At 33.5% G+C, this 25,474-nt stretch overlaps 1 protein-coding gene across 3 annotated transcripts in view; it reads right to left on the bottom strand.

Moving 5' to 3' along the window:
- The window catches only part of LOC111048980 (leukocyte tyrosine kinase receptor), a 65,051-nt gene that overhangs the window by 12,243 nt on the left and 27,334 nt on the right, over nucleotides 1–25,474 (bottom strand). The window contains exons 2-20 of one of the 3 annotated variants that reach the window (XM_039424667.1): nucleotides 20,067–20,280; nucleotides 19,516–19,646; nucleotides 18,125–18,256; nucleotides 17,348–17,533; nucleotides 16,098–16,225; nucleotides 15,519–15,697; nucleotides 14,846–14,940; nucleotides 14,072–14,131; nucleotides 13,024–13,065; nucleotides 11,772–11,931; nucleotides 10,756–10,903; nucleotides 8,557–8,730; nucleotides 7,842–8,013; nucleotides 6,676–6,864; nucleotides 5,769–6,011; nucleotides 3,948–4,046; nucleotides 1,877–2,075; nucleotides 1,169–1,259; nucleotides 230–442 (exon numbers count right to left, since the gene is read on the bottom strand). In XM_039424667.1, coding sequence (XP_039280601.1) covers nucleotides 230–442; nucleotides 1,169–1,259; nucleotides 1,877–2,075; nucleotides 3,948–4,046; nucleotides 5,769–6,011; nucleotides 6,676–6,864; nucleotides 7,842–8,013; nucleotides 8,557–8,730; nucleotides 10,756–10,903; nucleotides 11,772–11,931; nucleotides 13,024–13,065; nucleotides 14,072–14,131; nucleotides 14,846–14,940; nucleotides 15,519–15,697; nucleotides 16,098–16,225; nucleotides 17,348–17,533; nucleotides 18,125–18,256; nucleotides 19,516–19,646; nucleotides 20,067–20,280 — 2,855 coding nt within the window. Of the gene's footprint in view, nucleotides 1–229; nucleotides 443–1,168; nucleotides 1,260–1,876; nucleotides 2,076–3,947; nucleotides 4,053–5,768; nucleotides 6,012–6,675; nucleotides 6,865–7,841; nucleotides 8,014–8,556; nucleotides 8,731–10,755; nucleotides 10,904–11,771; nucleotides 11,932–13,023; nucleotides 13,066–14,071; nucleotides 14,132–14,845; nucleotides 14,941–15,518; nucleotides 15,698–16,097; nucleotides 16,226–17,347; nucleotides 17,534–18,124; nucleotides 18,257–19,515; nucleotides 19,647–20,066; nucleotides 20,281–25,474 lie in introns of all 3 variants that reach the window. The other 2 variants (XM_039424668.1, XM_039424666.1) reach the window with 2 other exon arrangements.

A 25,474-nucleotide genomic window follows, 5' to 3' on the forward strand; every position in this document is an offset into this window, starting at 1 on the left:
CTTGAATAATTTTACTCAACGTAATCAAAAATAATCCCACATTTTATCTTTAAAAATGCTTCAACCAATTCACTCTATTTTTTTTTTAATTTTGTTCTAATCCTGCACTTAATATTTATTTTCTTTTTAACTTTTAACACTTGAAAACCTATTAACAGTTAATTAAAATGAAGAATGTAATCGTTCAAGCACTAGTTTACAATACGGTTATTCAAACAAAAGAACTTACAATTTTAGGCCTTTCTTCTCTTAAGAAACTTTTCAAATCTCCTCCGGCCAGCAGCTCTATGACCAGATATCTGGGATGTCTGTCGAAGCAAACGCCTATGCAGTGCACGATGTTTGGATGCACGAATTTGTTCATAATGAGAGCTTCCATCAAGAAATCAGCTTCTGCTTGACTTGTTGATAGTTCTGGCAACGTCTGTGGAACATTAAAAACCTATTTTACAATAAAATATAATTACATGTTCTGCGTGAATCATTTACAAAATTAATAGAGTTACTAAAAGAATGAGTACTTTGCTATAGTAATTCATTCCACCCAGAATTGATGTATTTCATAAACTCTTACACATTAACAAATTGTAAAGTATTATTAGCAGAATAGCAAAATTTATCATTATTAGCAAAATTCACATATTTCTGTATGTAAATAAATAGATAAGAAAGATCGTTTATTTCCACTAATCTCAAAATATTATTAAACCTCTCCTTCAATACACCAATACTCCATCATATGAAATCAATAAATCTACCTTGGTTTCTCACTATATTAAACGATTCAAAGTTGCATATCAAAGTTATACCCCAACACATATAATTTATAGTGGGGTGTATATTTATTGATTGAATTACCTATGCCTATTACGAAATTATTCAATGTATAAAACTTCATTGTTTTAATTGTATCAGATGTTATAGTATTCTAATTCGTATTGTAATTGTTGTTATTATGAATAAAATTTATTTGATTTGAAAGTAGAAGCTCAGAAAATAATATTAATTTATTCTCATGGACAACATTCGTTCTTGAATCATTCAAGAAATTTCAATATTGTGCAACCTTATTATGAACTAAGCATTATTTTCAAATATTCCTTTGATGAAAAGATTAAAAAAAGTTTATAATTTGAAATCAATTATGTTAATAAAAATCATTATCTACCTTGACAGCAACTGGCATTTCAACAGCATCATTATCGCGTTGTCTGTAGAATCCTTGATACACTTCTCCAAATGCTCCTTGTCCAAGAGCCCTGCAAAACATGAAATAAATTACATTATCACAAATTAATATAAATTCTAAAATCCCAATATACGTGAATAGTGCGATGTTTTCATTAAAGTTTCTGTATACGAGGTAGTAGTAGGTTATTCATTTTTTCATCAATTAACTCAAGAAAATAAGACTATGCTCAAGGTCCTATACATCCTGGTTTCCTGGCATTCAACATGTTTCTTATTTTAACACTATTGATACATCCGAGATTGAACTTGAAATAACAAAACTTATGCGTTATATGTTGCAATCAAGATAATTAATTAGAGCACATCCTACGAAAATATTCATTCCAGAATACCGTACACAATCTATTCCAATTTCCTTGCGTTGAAATACAAATAATAAAATTGTCAATCCACTATTTTCAGATCAGTATTTCAAAAGTTGAACTAATTCCATTCAATATAATAATGCCCAAGATTCAAATTATAGGATTGTTTTCTAGAACATTATATCTTAGTTGATAAACCAATGATTAGCACAGATTTTTTCAATCAATCGTTGAAAAGCCATAAGGCCAAAAAAATGAAAAAAATCGGAGCCGGAAGGGTTTTGATAGAGAATAAGAACTAAATTGATGTTGAATATTACTTGACTAGACGGAGATTATTTCTGGGTATGTCCTTTAGATCCTGCAGTCTCTCTTGCAACCTGGCTCCGCCGAACTCGTAGTTGGGATTGTATTCAGTCATGAATGAGCCAGGTGGTCGGATCTGACCGAGAGGCAGATCTGTGCCATTCATTTTCTTACGCCGTTGGGTTGCATTCCGCTTCCTCTGGTAACGATTATCTAAAATAAAAACAACGATTGCATGATGAGAGAAACAGAGAGCTTTCATTTTAATGATATTTTTTGAAACTCAGCTAATGTACCACAATTATAAATTTCAACAAGATTTGCAACAATTTGTGAAAGGAAAACCTCATTGAAAAAAGATTGAAAACCTCTAGGGAATCCTTAAAATATTGCTTCACCAAGACCATAAACTCAGGTATAAACTCAATATACATTATTCACTTTGGTTAAAAATTATTTATCATGTAATAAACGTTGTGATAAATTGTGTTCAGGAATGGGTTTTAATAATATTTGGACTCGAATAAAATGGCCAGATTAGGAGGTGAAATTTTCTCGTGATAAAACTTCTAGGAGGTTCCCAGTATCCCAATATTCAATATATAGGCTTAACCTATAAACTCAGGTGATTATAATGATTCAAATTGGGTATTATGGCAAGACAGAACATCTCTCTGCCAATAAAAGCCACACACATGGTACATACATGTCATAAACTATTGAATGAAATCTAGCCATAGTTCTCATTTATGTATATTACTAGCCGTCAGGCTCGCTTCGCTCGCCATATCCGTCTAGCCAGGGGGCCCGCCCCCTGGACCCCCGACTGGATTGTTCAAGAATGATATCAGCAGGCTCGCTTCGCTCGCCTGCATTTTCATTATTTGAGCATTTTTATCATATGTTAGGACGATCCAGTCGGGGGTCCAGACTAAACGTCTGGCCAAACGGATATGGCGAGCGAAGCGAGCCTGACTGCTAGTAATATAATATTCCCAGGATTGAAGTAGCAGTGCCCAATCAATTTTTTCGCGATAAATGCATTTAAATCTTCAACTTGGTGCCAACCTAACAAAGTCAACTCAACTTAATGCCAACCTGACAAAATTATTAATTTAGTTGCCAGTTAACAACTGTTTCGAAGAGGTACTCTATCTAGATTATAGTTCTATAGTAACATATGATATGGAAATTTCAATTATAATTAAGAGATTGGGAGAAGAAGAATATACATGCTAAAAGACGAACTTTAAACCCTTAAAAACAACCCTTAGAGTTAAAATATTGCCAAAAGATTTCTTAGTGCGCCTCTGAAGGGCCAACTTAAACATACCTACCAAATATGAACGTTTTTGGTCCGGTAGATTTTTAGTTATGCGAGTGAGTGAGTGAGTCAGTCAGTCAGTCAGTCAGTCAGTGAGTGAGTGCCATTTCGCTTTTATATATTATATAGATACTATTTGTATCTTAGTTATAGCAGTACCTTGATATTCCAATATTATTAATATAATTTCACGTCTATATAATTATTATCAATACAATTATCATATCCTATTTAGAATTAAATAGCTAAAACCTTGTAGATTCCAACAAGAAGATTGTGAATAGGAGTTAATTTGTAGTAAGGCTACTCCCAATAAATGAAAATACTTTAACAACGTAACGGTAAATATAATTATTTAATTGCATATTTTGCAATATGCAATGTTTATACACGATTATTCATAGTGAACTAGTGTTATTTTTATAACTCTATCATTGTTTGTACCTTCTTCCTATTTATAATTTTAACTATGATTTTTGGACTGTTCTTAAAAGTTTCAAATAATTTCGCTTCTAAATAGATAGCCTACAAGTGAACAATGCTCTTTAGCTCAGCGCTTTTAACACATAATTGAGAGAACCTTGTCTCTTGCTGTTTGGTATATACAGGTCAAATAGTTTCGATTATTTTCATAAAGGTTATTTATATTTTTTAAAGTTGAATATTTGACTTTTTTCATTCAACATATTATCGGAGCTTTCACTAATAGTTGCTACTTATTACAAAAAGGTGTATTACCCTTCATATCAAGAATCACTTACAGATATAGGTCGATAGGAAACAGAGCCCTATTATGATTCCAATCATCGTAATGATAATGCCTGACCACAGTAGAGCTTTTGTTTGTTCGTCATCTGGATCTGTTACTGAAAAAAGAAACTCATCAATACCATTCAACTCTGGCACTACCATAATACTATTTCACTATACCCTTAAGATAACAGGAATTCCTATATGTATCTTACTGTATTTGAATTTACTGATCAATTTTCCAGGGAATATAATAAGCATATCCAATCCATCTTACAGCAAAATTTATCTATTGAGATATAGAAGATTGAGACATCCTCAGATTGTTTTTCAATCCATCACCGACAAATTCATTTCTCCGTGAGCAGTGATCGTCGTCGTCGGGTACAATATAGGAGCACCCTTAAGTGCATAGTCGAATCATTTCAAAACAAATCACAAGATCCTGGAAATGTTTTTGTATTTCTTCAGGATATACAGGTCATGCTTTATTTGATCTTGATATTAATCATGCTCATTAATATTAGCAAATATACTTATGAGGGATTTTTAATTGTTTACTGGCTCATTAACTCTGAGAGAAGATGATTTATGTAAGATAAAATGAATTGACATCATTAAAATTTGAGAGAAGAAGATTTATGTATAATTGACAACATTCATGGTTAGGCACATAAGAAAAAATAGTCAAGAATGCAAAATTTTAATACTCTTATAATGAAATAATATTCATTCTTTTAAAGCAGTGTAGAACCCAAGTCAGAAGATATCTCAAAGTTTATGTTTAGTTCTTCGTTTACTGGCTCCTTTAATTTGACAGAAGACGATTTATGCAAAATTGGCTTCATTCATGTTTAGACCCATAGGAATAAACCATTAAGCAGTTACATATTCAATTCATATAATAGAATAATATTCATTCTTTGAATCCAGTCTAGAACCGAGGTCAGGAAAGATATCAACGTTGTCCAAACATTTATAGACTGTAAGAGATGCTTTGTCCAAACATTTGTATACTGTAAGAGTTGAGACTGACCATAAAGATTGAGTCTTTTGCTTCTGAATGGATAGTTATCAAAGATAGTTCAATTTAGTACAATTCAATTTTATTCAGAAATAAATACATTACATAATAGGGTGACCGGTTATTTTGCCACAAACTAGGAAAAAGATAAATGTTGCTATCAAGTCCGGGGTAGCCTCTACCTGAGAGGTGATTAGCAAACAATAGTCGACAGTTTCACACGCTTCTGCCACTGAATGAGAACCATTCATAGATCAATTTTTAGAAAGAAAACCATTCATAGATTAATTTTTAGAAATAGTTCTGTGTACTGAGTACTCAATACTGAGATAAACAATCTATTTTTATTACAGTCATCTTCAAAAGGCTTCTCTTCCAATATGTTATTACATCTATAAGATCTATAAGTTTCCCTCCCCTACCACCATGAATGTCAACTCTTCTGTCACTGAATGAAAACCATTCATAGATTCATTTTTAGTTAGATTAGTTCTGAGTACTGAAACTACAAGTTAATATTTTCCTGATCAAGTAGCGAAAATAATAATTTAACTTTAAAATCTGAATAGATAAATAATGTACGAGTATATTGGATGAATATTTATATATAGGTGAAAAGGCCTGCAACTGACTTGCTAATTCCATGTGATCAACGATTTTCTGTTGAAGAACAATGTCCAACCATCTGTTGGAGACAGCTGATTTTACCTGCGAAGAGCCATCCTCTTTCATTTCGGAACTCTTTAGTCCCAAAAAGTATTGGTCCCAAAGCTACAATAATAAATTAGTAGAGTAGTGCTGTACTTACGAATGCAGCTGCGGTTGTCGCCGCTGAGATTCCATCCGGGCGGACACAAGCACTGCACATACTGCCTGTGATAGTCGAGTGTGACGCAGAGGTAGTCGCAGTTGCAGCCGACCGGAATGGCCGGGATGATAAACACTCGGCCCGCGCCGGGATTCGCGCCCGGAATCACCTTCCCGAACAAGCCATCCACCCACGAGTAGCCTCCCTCTCCATTGTCTTCTTTCTCAAAGCCGGCACGACCTCCTACAATCACAAAAATTAACACATTTTATGGTTTCAATTGAAAACACTTTTGAAGTGGAAACATTTTTTTGCAGTGACGATGTTGGTTGGTCTTCAGACTGAGGAAACTGAATTTTATGGTTCCATGGTATTTTATGGTTTTATTGATACACAATTCATTAAAATTATTGGGGAAGGACCAACAGGCACAGCCCAAAACTGTTCCTTCCCCGAATTTTGATCTATACACTATAGTCCGAAAAGTAGGTTATTTTACATACACTTCTGAATTTAAGTCCCAATTATCAGTCCAAACATTTGAAAACAGAAAAATTTGAATTTAGATAGGTAGTTCAAAATCGAAATTAGCAAAATAACACTCACTAATCACTTAAAACTGTAAAATAATGATAAAATTTAAAAATGTATAGTATTAATGGCATTTTTTTGGTGCTAGGGAACAAAATGTATGGGTTTGTTGAATTGGTAGTCGTCATGAGAAAATTCTTGAATGTATGCCTACGATGCTCAGTAATATACCATATTCTATGTTTTGTTCAGTAGAATTCAGCCATCTTTCATAGTACTGTAATTTGCTATAACTATAGCCTATAGTTTATTACTACCAAAAATATTAAATACTACAAATTAAAAAAAATATTTCAGTTGATGGAAACTAACTAACCTGTGAAGCCGCCACCTCCACCCCCTCCAAGACATGCTCCTCCACCTCCTCCAAATCCCCCAGATCCTGCAATCATGCCTAGTCCTCCTGAGACATAGCAGCCCTTGCCACCTTTGCCTCCCAGCACCAGAGCAAGTCCAGACTCGTCACGGAACGAATTGTTTCCACCCAGCCATCCACCTCCTCCTCCTATAACACATGTTTCATTTACATCTCATTAACACATTATTACATTTTTCAGGTAAAAATGAGAGAAAATGATACAAAGAAGAAAACATCAATAAAACACAAAAAGAAAACAAAATTACAATAGGAACAAGCAAAACAAAATTGTTCCTATTGTAATTTTGTTTTCTTTTTGTGTTTTATTGATGTTTGGTTTACAAATAGGCAATATATGCCGAGACGGTTTTTTTTTTCAATATATTGTCATTGCTATAGCCAATTGCAAATCATTTGAATGAGTCTCTATTTCTCAACTTTCAGCAAACAATATTGAAGTTGAAATGAATTTCTTTCAAGTTGAAATAAATTCATTCAAGCTCATTTTTACATATTGCATCTTAAATTTTTGGAGTCATGGGTGGGAGTTGTAGAGTTGAAACCTTGAAACAATTTCACCCCCTTCATTACGCCTAACTCCAAACTACTGTTTAAGACTGCTAATCGCCGTTTTACATTTATCGATTTCTCGCACCCAGAATTTCCTCTGATTGGTTGATTGTCAGTACACCATCCCAATCAACCAATCGGAGGACATTCTGCATGTCGGTTAAGTGACTGTGGAAACAACCATTTGCAAAGTCCAACTCGCTGAACAACACTGAGAGCGTGCAGATGCAATTGAATCTTATGGCAGCCATTGATACATAGGCTATCTATTATCATAAATAAAACATTAATCTCGGTACCCTTTTAAATTATTCTATCACAACATGTTTCGGACATTGATGCCATTTTCAAGCCACTCGAAAAACAAAAATGAAAGCCACTTGAAAGTGGCATCAATGTCCGAAACACGTTGTGATAAAATAATTAAGGGTACTGAGATTTATGTTTTATTCATATTAAAAGAAGCCCTAAAGAAAAAAGACAATATCAATCATCTGTTGATCTGAATTCTGATAACAGAATGATGAAGGTTAGGTTAGGTTAGGTTGTATTACCTGCTTTGTTCAATCCATTAATGGGGCCATCGCCGCTGATGGGTAGCAGTGACGTGTTCATGCCATGGCCGTCCTGTCTGCTCTCATCGGCCGCTATATTGGTCTCCTTGAGTGCCAGGCCTCCTCCTCCGGCTGCCACCAGGATCGGACTCTTCTCCTTATTTTTCGGCCACTGGAACGTTTTTTTTTATAATTACTCGTTGGGAACCTACCCATTTTCTGGTTGCTCGTGCTTCAATTTTACTGAAGACTCATATAATGATAGTTAATTCCCAAAACTGTTGCAGAGTAATAGCTACTAGAGTACCAGAGTACTCTAGCTACCAGAGTAATTCCTACAAAACTACGTAGTTCTCCCTTCTCTTTTCCAGGATTAGTTGACCCGTAAAGCCAAGGATAAAATTTACAATATCTGTGGTAAAAATCTCATGCAACAAAGCTAAATTAGCAAGCCTGTTTTCAATGAATTGTGAGAACTGTATCGGTATAATACAGGGGGGTACCTAATACGGTAGATTTGATAAATAGGCAAGTGAATTGAGGCTCACTCATGAAATTTCTTAAGAACTGCAAAGAATAATTTCAAACATAAGTGTATTTCAATCACGTAGTTGAAGAACCAAATTTCCCCTTCGAGAGGAAAAAGGACTTATAAATATTGTGCTCAACTCATTATTGCTTGATATTTTTCATGATTTTGTAAAAATGTACTTACCGTAAAAACGTAGCTAGCACCACCTCCCCCTCCGCCGCCACCCATGAATTCCAATTGAGCTATAGCTTTTATTTTTTCGTGGAGTTTCTTTTTGATAGAGACGTTTGAACCGTTTTCTAGCTTATCTTTGTTTCTCCAATCACACTGAGATGATATGTTGAGTCTCTCTCGTCCCTGAAATATATGGTTCAGTATTCAGATGGTCAGCAAGATTTGAAATTCAAAAAATATATATAAAATGTTCAATGTAGCCCACATAAGTTATAGGGAAACCTATGCAGGCCTACTTTTCTGAATGAACTATTGTTTTGTTGGAACTTTATTGCTGTTGTATCAGGTGAGCAGTATTCCTTGCATTAAGTCAAAAAGAATCTAAGAAGTAAATAATTTATATTAATTATTCTTCAATATCAACCCCTTATCGAAAATAGAGTAGGCTACTTTGAAAATGTTACAACTGACTTAACAACTCTTATGTACGAGTTCGATATTGATGAGAAAATTTCATAAAAATGCATATCAGGTTCATAATCATACTAAGAAGCTAAGAACTTATTAACTTTCAATTTCAAGTCAAAATATTCATTCTGAAATGATCCACAAAATTATTAATGATTAGCTACTATTCTATTATTATATTTCTTTACTAATCTTATTGAGGTCTGAGGTGCGCTAGTAGTATCAACTAGAATCTTTTAACAAGTTCAGCACAGGTAACACAGTTTGAATGTTCAACGTAGATTTCCCAAATTAAGAGTTTTTGGTTACGAGACTCCCCACCTCTCCAACTACCGCAGAAAATGCTACTGCAATGGAAAATGTAGAGCAGGGGCACTGATCACTAGATTGCTACAAAGTGAATTTCAACTCAGCAAGAGCAAAAATCGACAAATTATACGTTTTTATCTAATCAATTAGTCTCAGATAGTTGATTCTGATTGGCTCAACTCAGTATGAAACAATTCTTATTGAAAGTAGTCTGCTATATCTAAATGATTGAAATTACTATGCTAGTTATCTTAAGGATTTTTTCAAGCAACTCTCATCATCGGGCAAAGAGTTATCTTTTTGCTGGTGATGCCTAGAAATATTATAATCAGTTTAGGTTTTCTTCTTCATGTATATGCATGTATGTGCACCGTAATTGTATTATGTACATTTTATTTTTATTTTTGCACATGCATGTATGTGTATGAGTAAATACCAATCAAGTCTTCTGGAATATCGAGCCATAACCATTATCCCTGAGAGCTATAAATTGTATTGATTTAAATATCTATATAATTCAAGATTATTTGTTGATGATGGGTAATGATTGAACATAGAGAATTGAATATTGGCCAATTTATAGGGCTATACAGAGTGAGTCATATGGATGGGAATCCTTCAATTATTTGGAGACTGTTGTAGATATAATTCTGTAACTTTCAGGATAAGTTATTGGTCGAATACTCTACCTTTTGACGTACAACTGAATTTCAATACGTCATAAGGGGGTGACTTAGGGGTTGTAAACACCCATTGCGTGGTACATCATTTTAAAGGCCTCTTCAAAAAATTGACACCATTGAAAATGTACCGCGATACTTGTATCCAAAATGGCAGCTGATTGAGGTTTTAGTTTTTAAAGAAATTATAGGTAGTGCAATGAAACACTTTTTTGAATGAATAGCGATAAAATTTTATTGATGTCAACTTTCTTGTTTTGAGAAGACCTTTAAAATAATGTACCACACAATGGGTGTTACACGTTTAAAATATTTGAGTTAAAACCCCTCATTTCTTTAAAAACTAAAACTTCAATCAGCTGCCATTTTGGATACAAGTATCATAGAACATTTTTATTGATGCCATCTTTCTTATTCCAAAAAAGCCTTCAAATCTATGTACCACACAATGGGTGTTTACATTTAAAATATTCAAGTTACAAACCCTAAGTCACCCCCTTATGAGGGGTTGAAATTCAGTAGTACGTCAAAAGGTAGTAGAGTATTCGACCAAAAACTTATCCTAGAAGTTACAGTATTATATAATACAATAATCTCCAACTTATTGAGGGGTTCCCATACACCCATACATATGACTCACTCTGTTTAGTCGAATTATGAACTATTTTTAGTAAATCTGGCTAGTTTTATTTGTAGGCTATATTAGTGAGAAATGAATTTATGAAAACTCTTATTATATTATTAAATTGACCTTTGGACAGGCATTTTGTCCCTGTTGTCCAACCAGTATGTAGAGTGATTGGCCTTTGACCAACTCGACAACAGTGCGCGCTTCGGCCGCCCAACTCGAGCCTTTCTTTTCAGTGCCTTGCCCTCCTCCCGCTCCTCTGCCAATCACTCTGCAATTATTGCAAAATATCATCATTAGATTAGCAATATTTTTACAATCAATTCTGCTCCTAAATTGCTTAATCCCGGTTGCACAACAGCAGGTTAAATTTTAACCGTGATTAATGACACGAGAACCAATCAGAGAAGGCTTCTCTGATTGGTTCTCGTCGTGATTAATCACTGTTAAAATTCAACCGGCTGTTGTGCATCCGGCACTGAGAATTGTGTTGTATTTGAGATTTTTTATCAATTTTAAACTTGTCGATACTATGAAAACATCTTTTGAGAAATAATGTGAGTGAGTGACTGTGAACATTACAAATAATCAGTTTCAATAATTCATTAACATACATTTTTCGTGACTCTTGTAACTAAAACAATTACTAATTATTTGGAGATTAAATTTTATAATAATCCCCAATGAATATAAGATCTCCAAGAACTTTTAAACCTTATTTTTTAATTCAAAGCTTTGCATTGTAAAGCTTCTCAAGATAGCTTCCACATTTTTAGTTGGTATAGCAAACATTCAATTAACAGTGGATCATAAATTCAATTATTGATATTTATTCTACAAGGCTTTACTTATTGATTCTCATAAAATCAACGATTACATTAATCAGATAAAATGTCGCTTGGTTCAGGCTTTAACTTGTTGTACAAACTCCATGTAATTCTACACTACAATATATGTAAAACAAGTTGTAAAACTTGCTTTGAAGTAATAATTGGAAAATATTTAAAATTACGGTACATGAACGATCATCCTAGTTGACTAATTGAAATAAGTTGAGGCTTCTTTATTCTATCCTTGAATAGAAATTGCAGTTAATTAATTAGTCAAGTTGATAGAGTGTATGCTATTAGGCTACTTACGTGTAATATCCACTCTCAGGTACAATCCATTTTTGGATTCCTTGCGTGTATCTATCTGTTAGTACGGTGACATTGGTGTTTGAGTTGGTGTAAACCGTTCTGCAGTCCTCTGGCTTAGGTCCCTCTGGTCCCTCCACATTGCAAGATCCAAACTCATAAACTGAAAAAATAGTAAATTAATTATTCAGTTTGCTTGAGAAAATTACATCTCTAATTGAAATTTTCCTTATCTTCAAGCTCACTTCTGGATTTGAAATTTCTTGCATTGATGCACTCTGTGCTCAATTCTAGCAGAATATTTAGGGAAGACGAAGATGTTAAAATTGAATGGCTTAATTCGTTCTTAAACTATTATGATGACACTACAGTCTAATTATTAGACTATAGTGTCGTCATAATAGTTCAAAAACTAATTATTAACTCGCAGTTCGTCATGGATAGAAAAATAGATGAGTAAATGGTTTAATTGAACTTCGATTAGCTCTTTCAATGACGGTCACAATAAAAGTGGATTCAATAATGCAGTGTCTCAAAAGCATATGGGTATCGTGGGCAAAAATATAGCAGAGAGTATGGGTCGATTGAATTAGTTAAGTCCACCCAATCATTTCGTAATTTTTCTCGATTTTTCTCGCAAATTGACATTACAGTGAGGCCCACGTTATAATGGCAGTGGAGAAAGATATGAGAACAACGTTGCCGAACCTCTATCTTGTTAATGCCTTCTATAGGCGGTAGCAGATACAGATTGATGTAATATTAACTTACTGTTCATTCTCTTTTTAAATAATCAATATATTTTATTAAGCAATAAATTATATTTTTTAGTAATTTCATAATGAATTTACATAATTAAGATGGAATATTTTGGAATTCTACATTGTTAAAAGACGATCTGGCAACAGAGCAAAGCGAGAAAGAGATAGCGCTTTCCGCTTTGTTGAACGAAAGACAAGGATAGCAATACCGTACCATCGCTAATCAAACACTGTCATTATAACGTGCAATATAATCTTACTAGTATATCTCTTACATATTACTGGCTATATATTGTCAGAAATTAACATTTAAATTCCAAAAACAATATGAGTTCAATTACTATGAATTCATAAATATAATAATAGGGCTAATCAGTAATTGGATACATACCGTAGGCCTAGAGGCATAATAATTTTCAAAAACTATTGAATGCAAGTAATCAGGCAATCAAATTAAACAAATAATATCTATAAACGATATAAATATTACTTACTAGTTGCATTCTCAAAATCCTCATGCACCTGTGGATCGGACTCTGAAAAAGAATCGCAAACAAAACAAGGATAATGATGAATGTTCGATCATTAAACACAGTAATTTCATGAGAATATGAAAACTCGTAAAATAGTAATTGAAAATCGATCCATTTGGTCTTCTATTTGCTGAACTCCAGCCAAGTCAATGTCATTCAAAGTAGAAGTAGGTAATTTAATCCTCATTGTTATGTTCATTTGGAAACATTGAGTTTTTTAAATTCATTACCTCTACTTATTATTATACAATTCAGTAGAAAATTTTCTGTTACTTTTTATGTGCACTTTCACACCTTGCTATCTAACTCGAATTTGGTTATAAGAGAATACATATACTTGTAATTTTTTCACTCCCTTGTAATGACAATATGGATTATAAATATGAATATATGGATTACAGATATTATTTTAGGTATATGGATTCAGAGGTATGTGACTTCATCAGTAATTATTACATAGGCCTAAACAGAAACTCTATATTTGGATTGTTTTTATGTGATAAATTACAATTTGAGGCAATTTCAGACTTTTGTAATGGTTAAGATGATTTTAAAAAAATTCGGTGAAACTTAAAATTGAATTTTAACCTCAGAATTGTTCCAGAAATGAGATTTTCAACTATATTTAACACACAATATGTGTAACACTAGTTCGCCTCCATGGTGCACATTGGGTAACGCTCAATGGACTAGCAAATAATGGCGGTCAGGCAAACTTATGCTTTCCTGACCGAAAACTACACAACATCTCAAAGAATTTGGAAATATATACAGAGTACAGTATATCTAGGCATTTGAGACTCATGAGCTATATATTTGTTGTGTATCTGTCGTACTCTAAATAAAATAAACATGGGCCTACATCACTGTACATCAAAATATTATTTTAAGAAAATATTTCTGAAGTGAGAATCACATGAACTTATATCCATAACTATTTAAAAATATTACAATCATCTATTTCATTCTGATATTATTTTTCTGTCTCCATAAAGACTCTGCCTCCTACCTGTCGTGAAGCTTCCAGCTGTTAAGTAGTTGTATCCTCTCAGCTCATTCTGGGGAACGTCTGAAAATGAGAAATACGATTTTCTGACTTCGTCTGTTGTTTCTTATCATAAGTAGATAGAAGATTCACTTATGAGAAAGGTCGTCTATAACAATTGATTACTTATAGGATTCCGTAGGATTGGATCATGGTATATGTATTCATATACCATGAATACGATACGAGAGATAAGCGTGTCATTATTGAAGCAAAATCATTGTTTATGGTTGTATATATGAAATAATCTTTGGTTTAAGGTTTCATTCCATCCATTCAAATTTGATTTAATCTTGTACCTAATTCAGATTCTTTCATCAATATATATCTAGGGCCGTCTGCTTTGTAAGTGATAAAACGAGTTTATGCCAATTTCACACTAATTTTATTATGCCAATAAGCCAGTTTAGGCTACAATCGACTGTCTAGTAACAACTTAAAGAAACCAATAAGAAAGTTTGGCTAAACTTAGGGCAAAATACTAGGTAGGAGAAGCTATTATATGAATTTGTTATTTCATCATTTTTATTTCTATGAACCGTTTATTTTGGAGCTCACTTCCTTTTTTACTTTTTTCCCAATAATACTTTTTTAAAAGAGGTTTTTCGAATAAAGTACACAGTAAATTCTTGAAATAGATTGAACTCGAAAACATAGAATTTTAAAACTAATCTATTTTCTAGAAAGCTCATTATTTCGAGGTATCTTATTATTGAAATATTGTACTACTTGACTTACCTAATCCAAAACATTTCGGACTCATAGATATGTCGTCAATTGAAATATCCGACCATTTGCCTAGACCCTTCCTCGCTTCGAACATGAGATAGTATCTGTAAATAAATAGTGAAGAATTAGCATAAGGAAAGTCAATAGAAGTATTACATTTGTACCAGTACCTAAAAAATATATTTCTTTCATTAACGATCACAATTTCATTAGAAATTCAATTCAATTTTGTTCAATTCAAATGTCTCCAAAAAAGTATTTGACACTATAAATCTATATCAATATCGCTAAATTTATGTGACCTCCCTTATAAAATCTCCTCATCTGCTGCTTAGATGATGATTTACATCCAACTCACCAAGTTTAAATCTACATCCTCTTGAAGTTATTGCAGTAATATTGTAACGACAGCAGTCAGCATATTCACAACATAATTGTAACCCACAGCACTGATCAATTAATAAATTTTATAAGAATCAGTATAGAACTTGATTTGTAGAGTATGATTTGATTCGGCTCAAGCTCAGTATAAACCTTATATTACAAATTATATTACGTTATTAATTTATGAATTCCTTACTCATGGTAATTTACTTTATTGTTAATTTACTTCATGTATGAAATATGGTTGTTCCAGTATTCTGTATAGTTTAAAAAAAAGTCATAGCTAAAAGCTACTTACTTCTGTGTAATGTTTGTTGGAATGGGTATGACTTGACGAGACCAAACATTGTCTTTTCTCCCATAGCTGAACCATAACGCAATTTGCCTGGACTTTTTTGCTTTCGGCTTATCCACTCGTTGCAAATATAAAGCCAAAGATGAAGAATGCGTTCCAAACTGATTGGAGTAGAAAGTTATCTGAAATGGAATTATTTCCAATCATGATGGTGACTTCATTTCAAGACATTCATGAAAGCATTATTTCATTCAAACTCATTTTAAGAAAATACAGTAGTTGAAATAGTTTGAAAACAATCATAATAATTTTACTTGATAATTAACATGGAGAGTGCTGAAGTGGCATATATTTTTTTATATTCTTCATAATCCAGGAACATACCGACACTTCAAAAAAGCTATTATTTCCGAGTTGGAAATGTTATTTTCATTGCATGAATTTCATAAAAGTTCTCTTGACAGCTATTCTGGAAAATTATTTTCAAGCTATCAAATACAAGCTCTACTCAACAATGTAGAACTTCATATGTAAAGTATACTGGATTTAAGTTTTTGATTTAACCTTAAACTGATGACTCACATGGCATGAATTGAAGTAAGGTGAAGCAGTATCGTTGTGATACCAAGGTGGTGGATTTATAATAGGACTTTGCAGGATTGCTGACGAACCCATTTTGCCTTCCACCATACTAACGTGCATGTAGGCTCCTGTGAAAAAACAAGATTCGTTCATTAAAAATACAGGATTTATTATTACAGGAAAATGAATTAGTATAATATTAGTATTTTATTGTGGATCCAAATTATTCATGTTTATTCATTTTTCAAGTTTTAGAATGATTATTTTAATGGATTTTCTGTATTTATTCTTCTGTAAAACTTCTAAATTCAAAATTCTCTATTATGCTGTTTCTGAGTGAAAATTGTATTAAGTGAAAAGTGTGTGAAAAGAAACCTAACCTGAATTTGGACATTTTAATCAAAATTGGAGTAGAAGAAGTTTTGGACCAACGTCTGTTTTTTCTCTCCTTTCAATGTATTATTTTAATGGAATAAATAAATAAATATACCAAAATTCAAGAAGTAAATGATTTTCCATTGAATCAACTTAATAATTTCCTGGATTATTCTATCCCTTTTCATTCAATAAAATTTCACTCTCCACTTGAACATTAAGGTGATAAAACACACCAAGAGAAAGAAATGGGGAATTATCACTCAAAGAGTTGAAATTCTATTTTAATGACTAGTTAGTGATTGGTTGATGACTTTAATTATTATTTTATATAAGGAAGTAGTAAGTTATTACTCTACCAGCTAAGATGATTGCTTGAAAAAGTAAATAAGGTTCACCGCGAAAGATTGCATCACGAATCTATCGAAAATGAGAGAATAATATTAAACATTAATCTATAAAGGGGATATTTCACTGAATTGTTTCATGTCACCCTATAAATAACAGAAAATAGATTTGAAACATATTTTTATTGAAAATCGCATATAACGGCAATAATATTTTGTGTTTGTGTTTACTTGCCAAAAGTAAATAGCCTGTCCACTCTTTTCTCTCTCGATTCAAGAAGAATTGACTTTCATGATGATCTAGCTATTTGTTGCTGATTGGGATACTGATACAATTGATGCATTTGACAATTTTCACCAATAGTCTATAAGTTGATCTATTCAATCGATCAAGGACCCTTGAAACAAGTATCACTACACACAGATAAACTGCGAAAAACTCTCGTGAATATTAGAAGAATGTGAGTAGTTGAATAGTCATTGCATTTATGTAGGAGTAGAAAACAAATTGGTGTTTGTGTAGCCTACCTGATATATTTTGATAGGTGTGATCCAAAGATGGACCAGACTGTTCAGGATTAGGAGCAGGGCCCACATGGCGTCTCCATGTGATGATGCTCTTCTTGGAGGTTTGATCCACACTTTCATCAATCTTATTCACCCATCCACACTGTCCTTCCTCGAAAGAGCATCTTGCGAATCGAGGAACTTTATCTTAAAAAAATAAAATTCATCGTATCAATTTCTTCAATACTACTGTGAACTATCATTATGAATATGGATGAATCACTGAATAAAAAAATGAATTCGCATTGTAATTGCATTGTTGTTTCTATCAACAAGTGACAATATTCTTGTTAGTAAGCAGTACAATCATTCCTCAGGCTCATTAGCGCGATTTCATTGCAACACAATATCATTCATTACTCTGTCTGTTAGAAGCTATTTATCTCTATTCTTTTCAAATCCACAAAAAATAAATTTTTGCCATCACATTGCTCTAGCCAAGAGCAGATCAAAGATTGGAAGATCCTGAAACACTAGTAGAGAATTACTCTTGCCCTGAAACCTTATTTTTCTCTCGTTTCAATGAATAAAATTATAGTAAGAAGAAAATTGAACACTAAACTAGAAGGCCTACTGCTTTCCCATAATGAATTGTTTCTGGTCATTATTAGGCCTATATGCGAGAAAAAGAATTTTTTCTGTATTTCCATAATTTGATATTGAACTTTTTATTATTTATTATCTATCTACAAAAATCATATGATTAAGGATATCAATTAATGCAATAATATGACATACCACAGTCCTGTTCCTCATCATCTCCCTCCACACAGTCCATCGACATATCACACACATCTAATTTATCTATACAAGTATTGTTTCTACATTTATATTGAGTTGGAGAGCAATTTATTTCCACTGGGCGAGGTTCTGCAAACATAGAAAGAATATATTTATTCATGAATGTCATGAATTTAAATGTAAGTTGTGTAGGAGGTTATTGGTTACCATAGTATATGCTATGTAGGAAGTGATAAGATGTAGAGATGTAAAATGTAAAGGATTTTTTCAAATTTGTTGGAAAATTCTGTAGAGTAAAATTTTTGTGTTTCAAAAGAATTTCATTCTTCCTATCCAATCATTCCTATGTAATATTTTCAATCATTATGAAAAAATAATTTTATGCTATTTACTGTGATCATTACATGATGATAATTATAGAGGTGGATGGCGACAAACTGACCTCTAGATTTCACGCTATCCAATGAAATGTGTAATTGGTCAACTCGTCGGGTGATTCATCTATAATTCTATAGCATTGTTACCCTTAGGAATTTTCATCCTTTGGCTTCAAACTAGCAACTCTTATTTAGAAAAAAATGCACTGAGAAAGTGAATCATAAAATTGATAGATGCGTAGGCTACTGTGTGGACGTTTCTTTATGTTGAATTATTCATAGACACTTTCTACCTGACCTTAATAATTCCTGCCAATCTTAGAGCCGATTTCCGAGCTCGGGATTTAGCCAAGTTCTAGACTTTAAACAGCTGAAGTCAGAAAATTTGCTTTCCGAAACGGGGCGTAGTCACAGTCCACATTTAAATTAAATTTCGAAAAAACTTGAAAATTGAACACAAAATAAAGAGAGAATACTGAAAAGTTTTAGCTATTTTGAATTTTCTAGAATTATCATAAAAACTGCGACTACACCCCGTTTCGGAAAGCCAATTTTCTGACTTCAGCTGTTTAAAGTCTAGAACTTGGCTAAATCCCGAGCTCAGATTCCGGCCCTTGATATCCTGATCTCTTATGATGAAAATAAGACTTGCATATATATTTTTCAATACGGCTGACTTTATTCAATCGTTTGTGTGCACTCTTGGAAGATTATTGTTTTTCTAGAGGTCCACTCTGCAGAATGATATTTTAAGAAAAAATACTTTGAAAAATTGTGAATTCCAATTCAATGTGGTATTTCAATTCAAGTCGTAATTTAAATCTAATTCAAATTCAGTTAAACTATAAAAAAGGTGATAGATATATTTTCGTACTTATGAGTATTACGCAGAACAGGTATGCTTTATGAATACAATGGGGTTTCAGCCCAATAGTGAACAATATCATGAAGAATAGAAAATAGAAGTTGAATTTGTATATCTTATCAGAAAGGACGTTTGTAGAAACTTACCTGTGAAACAGTTTATCAATCTCAAATTGTCCAACGCTACATGAGAAGGATATTCTTTACCCGAGGTAATTTCTAGTATTATATTGAATTCTTGGCTGAGACGACCTATTTTCACACTGTATTCCTCCCACCTGGAAGACACAAAACATAATTGTCCAGTGTAGCAAGCCTCATAAATTGCCTTTATTGAGAACGAATAGAACATTACTTCATCCCCTCAATAAATTTAAAATTGAAATTATTATGCTTTTGCAAGTTTCCTGCTTATTGACATTTGCTTCCAAACCATTTGTAATGTCCCTTTGTAAGTTTTACCATCAATCTTGTTCTATTTTGGCTGAAGTTCAAAGCAAGCTGTGGCAAACCTAGGCTTCCAAAAACTTCTTCCGAAAAGTAGGTTCATAGAAAAATTGGAATCCGTTGAAAAGAAATATGTATATTCTAATTCAAACGTATCCTTCGATAGAAGTTGTACAATCCCCCAAAAATAATATAAACTATTGAAAACTAATTCTAAGCTAGTGCTATCAGATGATAAAGTGGGTACTCACGTTTGCATGTCGTTCCCAGCTTTTTCATTGACAACCCACGACGTTTTGTTGTGGACAATCTCGACAAGAATTTTGAAGCTGCCAGTGACCATGTTGCCCATGTGCAGACTGACCTTGAAGCGGCATGATTCGCCGGTGCTCACGTATTTCGGGCTCCACATCAGCATCTGCTTTGGCCCACCGTCCTCCGTCATAACTACCATTAGATAATGACCTGAAATACAAAACATCAATACATGAACAATTGCAAATATGTCCATCTCTGTATCAGATTATAGGTAAACCTTACTAAAAACTGCATATCCGTAAATCAAATGAAAATATTGATCAATGCCATTCTAAGTTCCAGTTTAAAATATTCACATCACAAAGTCATCCACCCTATCATGCTCATTAAATTGGATTGTCTAATATTTTTGCCCTGTCAATAAAGACATTGATGAGCAACAAATTATGAGAAAGCTGACTTATTGCAGGGTGTTGGTATACATAGTAGCCTACATAGCCTGGAACTGAAGACGTTCCCAAAATTCCCAAAATTGAAGACGTTCTGGACCCCCAAAAATTCGAAATTACAATGTTTTCTTAAAACAAGAGTATATCTCGTCTTCAAATCAAAATCTGAATTTGTTTCAGTCCTTTAAGAATGAATAGACCTACAATTAATGTCATATTATATTCCATTGTAAATCCAATGTTCAGAAAGTTATTCCCATACAAAACCAGAAATTTTTCTTCTCATAATTTTATTTTTCTACAACTGCGCGTAAAGAAAGAATTTACATACTCAATTCTCCTCGTAAAACAGCTTATTTCTGAGGAGAATCTACTTTTTCGCTCGCTAACCATCCGCGCATGCGCAGTAGATTTTCTTTACGCTCGCTGATCATTCGCGCATGCGCAGAAGAGTTTCTTTACACTCGCCAATGAGCTGATGGTAGGCAGCTCGCCAAAAAGTCAGATCTTAACCTAAAAAGTGGGTAATTGTAACTCCGCCGATTTATAAGTAATTTAATAGGTTTGGGCAGTTGTAGAAAAAAAATTGCATGTAATTCGCACCTAATGCTTCTTTATCCGCTTCGCGTCGCGTGATAACTGTTTTGCGCGAGCGATAAAGTCGCGCATTACGCTCTTAATACATAAATAGCTATTTTCGTCCAATAAAAGTTTACACTCACGTTTTTCAATAAAAATGGTTCCTATAAAAGTTATAGCTCGTTTCAAGACCTTTAGAATGATGTACTCGTATCATAAGTCGAAATGTTTTTTTTCAAATCAAGCTAAATGTGATTAATCTATACCTTTAGTATGATGGTGACTTGTTCCTGTATTACAGGACTTTTCAGTTATTATGAAGTAGGATTATGTTCTAGTAATCACCAGTCGAAAGGTTTCACAATATTTCAATAGAATAAGATGGATTATAAAGAATTAAATCGTTATACTTCTCTAATGGGATGGTTACAAGAGACACATTAAAATATTAGTGACTAGTTGTAAAGTTTGATGTACAGATTTGAGCAATCTTCAAACTCAACATGACTGTATGTCATTGTCCTTCTTGAGTTCAAAGGATAGCTACAATATAGCTATTGGTAGCTATTTATAGCTATTGACCAATATAGCTACAATATATATCCTATAGGGCCCCATACACTAGGGAACTTGGATCGGCGAACTTGGTTGGTTCTTGTGAACCAAGATCGCCAGTGTATGTGGAAAATACATAAATTCGCGAACCGCGAACCAAATTCGTGACGAATTTGGTCTTCAATCTGGATTAAAAACTTTGTTCGGTTCGTCCGCCAGGGCGATATATTCTATCTATATATATTCAATATATTTTCTACCCACAGCTGCAAACTTTGAAACACTCATCTCTAGACCCCGAAAGACACTGAAGTAACGAACGGTTGTTCACTCTCCCCACTACAGTGTGTGGGACAAATCCTACACGAACTTGGTTCCCCAAACCAAGTTGGCCGATCCAAGTTCCCTAGTGTATGGAGCCCTTATACCTACAAAAACAATCAAGGCTTTCAATTGTCAATATACTATTATAGTTTGAATCTGTTAATATCGTTGATGCTAGCCTAATTCTGTATATCAGTATTGAAATTTTAGTTCAACTTTACTGATTCTGTTCAAACCTGCACACAACCCATTATTGAGAATAATAATGGACCTGAATCCATTAAGAATTAATGGACTAATGAATCCATAAATAATGGATTAATTATTGATCCATTAATTAAGGATAATTAATTATCTTAAAGGATAATCAATCCTTTATTAAGGATATGGATTGGTCCATATTAATGAAAACCTATCTTATTGAGGATATAGACCTATCTCCACCACAATCAGAAAATTGATTTTAGTAGTTTGAAAATTAAGAACAGTAATAAATCCCTGCATTGATGATGCAAAGGAATATTTTTATCAGCAAAATTTCTAAAAGCCATTGGCTATAATATGAACAGTAGGATCCCTGAAGGTGGGCTAGGCCAACAATAGTTGACAAACAAAAATCTAAAAAAATTGAGGTCCACGTTGTAATAGCAGTGTTTGATTAGCAATGGCGTTGTTATTATATCCTTGTTTATCATTCGAAAAAGCAGATAGCACTATGGCTATTATTGAGGATAATAGACCTCAATAGGTCTATTGAGGATATGGACCTGAATCAGAATAATTAGGCATCCTCACACGTAATAGCCCAATATTCCGATCTTAGAACTGTACAAATAGAGACATGGATGTCCTCCGCTATATTTGAATCATAGCCGTTTCTCAGAATCACAAGTTTATTAAAAAGATGTTTCGAAACGAACGTAGTTCCGTGTGTTGTTGGCTATTTATTTTGAGTATCGGTCAGCCTTGCTAGGTTGTTGGCTGATACGAGGTGCTGAGTCTCTGAGTCCTCAGTACTGTTTTTCAATCTTGGCAGTGACGCACATATTCCAGGCCTACGTCAAAATGCACTCAGGCCAATACGCACAGGCACTTAGCATTTTGAATCCGTGCCATAAACCCCTGCCCTCTCCCTCTTTTCAACTTGAGTATTTGAATACTTTTATCCATCTTATTCAGACTGCTTCACCGGATTGATTCACCCACAATGAAGTCGAATATTTTTTAAAAGCTAGACCTTGATTATTTCAAAATATTGCGGTACAAAAATAGACGTGAAAAGTCGTAGCTCACAATGAAGAATTTGGACTATAGACTTGATGTGCTCAAAAAAATCTTGCCATTATAGGATTAGTGAGCTGTAAACAAGAAGAAATTGAATAGGTCTATTTCTCCTTTTCAGAAATTACTCATGTCTTTTTACTAATTCGATAACAATGATCAAAAACTGATATGATATTCTTGCACATTTTTATTTGTGCAAGTATTTATTTGGCGGTGATAAAACTCCAGGGATGCCTTACCTTTTCGTATAGATAAAAATAATTGTTTAATGTATCTATTGTATTGTGTTTGTAGGTTGATCTCAACAACTATGGAACTTCAGACTTTTCATGACTCGATAAATCTTCAATGACCAAACGACTCTGTTTCAATGACCAATATTTTTCCTGACTTGATCTAATAGACCACTAAATCTCCACGTTGATGTCTTCAACCGACTGAGAAATAATTCTAACACAGCAATAAATTCGAACGAGTTGCGTAAACAAACATCCTTGAACAATTATTCTCGTCCTGATTTTGTAGTGGAAAATTGAAATCTCTAAAAGAAACTGTAATTATGAAATCAGGAAAACAATAGGGTAGCTGAAGTGGACGAAGTCTACTGGTTCACAATAACATTCTCAACCAAATTTGGGCGTTAAACAGTCAATGCTCTGTGTTCATACTTTGACCTTTGAGATGAGATTGTGTGTAGGTTTGGGCGTGGGGCGTGGGGGATGTGAGAGTGGGTGGTTCGGTGGAGGTGGAGATGGCGGTGGAGGTGGAGGTGGAGTCCACCCTCTGGGTCAATCGTACAGCTTCCCTCGTTTCAAATCACTGCGATTTCCAGCTTCCGAACAGTAGCAATCCTATAACTATCCACAAATTCTATATTCCGTCGATTTCCTGAACGATTTAGTATGGATTGAACTGTGTAGTAATGAATAAGCGATATTGGAATTGAAATAGACACAGAGTAGCCAATGGCTAGTGTTTGGGAACACATCCGTTTACACATCCTCATGTACTGAGTTTGAGTTACTCTTATGATTTCAACTATACTATAGTGAGGTCCACGTTATAATGGCAGTGGATAAAGATAGGAGTACAGAGTTGCCGATTCTCTGTCTTAGTTAATTATATTTCTACATTGTCAAAAACAGATTTGGCATCGTTGCAGAACTAGAAAAGGATAGTACTACCTGCTTTGTGGAATGATAGACAAATATAGCAACATCAAAGTTAATCAACTACTGTCATTATAACGTGGACCTCACTATAGCATGTTCAATCCCTGATTCTCAACTCTATTGCTAAGTGCTCAAGTTTTGAGGGATGAAAAACAGCACTTTTTGTACTTTTTCTGATATGCATTCTTGATATCACTGATGCTATTCCAAGTTTTGAGAACTCAAATTGAAGCTGATATAGCCTTTGTTTCTATAAACTGTACAAATTATCGTTATATAAGCTATTGGACTCTGAACGAGTAAGTAGGAAAGATGGGAAGATCCCAACTGAAGATCCACCCAACTGAAACCGTTGTATCTTACTTCACTGTTCATAGACAATTTTGTTCTATTGAAAATTATCAGTGTTTTTCTATATTACACACTTCTCTAACTACACACTCCTCTTAAAAAAGCTTGGTTGAGGACCAAGTAAATCTAAAAAAATAACTATCACATAAAAGTGCAAAAGAATTGCGGTTTTAAGTATTGCAAACAAGGATTTTTCAAGCAAATATAGGCCCAAATCATGTGAGCAACTATAACTAGAACGGGACTCATTTTTCCAACTTGCATGTGAGATGAGTCTGGCATACCAGGAAAAGTTGTGTTTCTTTTCTGGCTCAAAATTTTGTAAAATTACTCAAAAATTTTCAATTTGTAGAGATTTGAGTGAAATATTTTTGTTGTTAATTAGTTTTAAAATATCAAAATTTAAAATTTTTAGTTTAGTCATTCGTTTTGAAGTGTAAATTGTTCTTTTTGAAGTGAAAAGTAAAATCTAACCTCATTCTTTTTTGAAACTTTTATTTGTAAAAATTTGGGAGAAGACAGTTTTGGGCTATGCCTGTTGTCTTCTCCCAATCATATTTTAATTATAATTTGTGATTGTGAATAAAAAAAAATTATATAAAAGTGAACTTTGACCAGGAGCAGTTTCTTGGAAAAGCTCGTCAAGAAAAACTTCTCCGGATGCCAATTTCCTCGTAAGAGGATTTA

The sequence above is a fragment of the Nilaparvata lugens genome, chromosome 3, assembly GCF_014356525.2.
Source record: "Nilaparvata lugens isolate BPH chromosome 3, ASM1435652v1, whole genome shotgun sequence".
Lineage (NCBI taxonomy): Eukaryota > Metazoa > Arthropoda > Insecta > Hemiptera > Delphacidae > Nilaparvata > Nilaparvata lugens.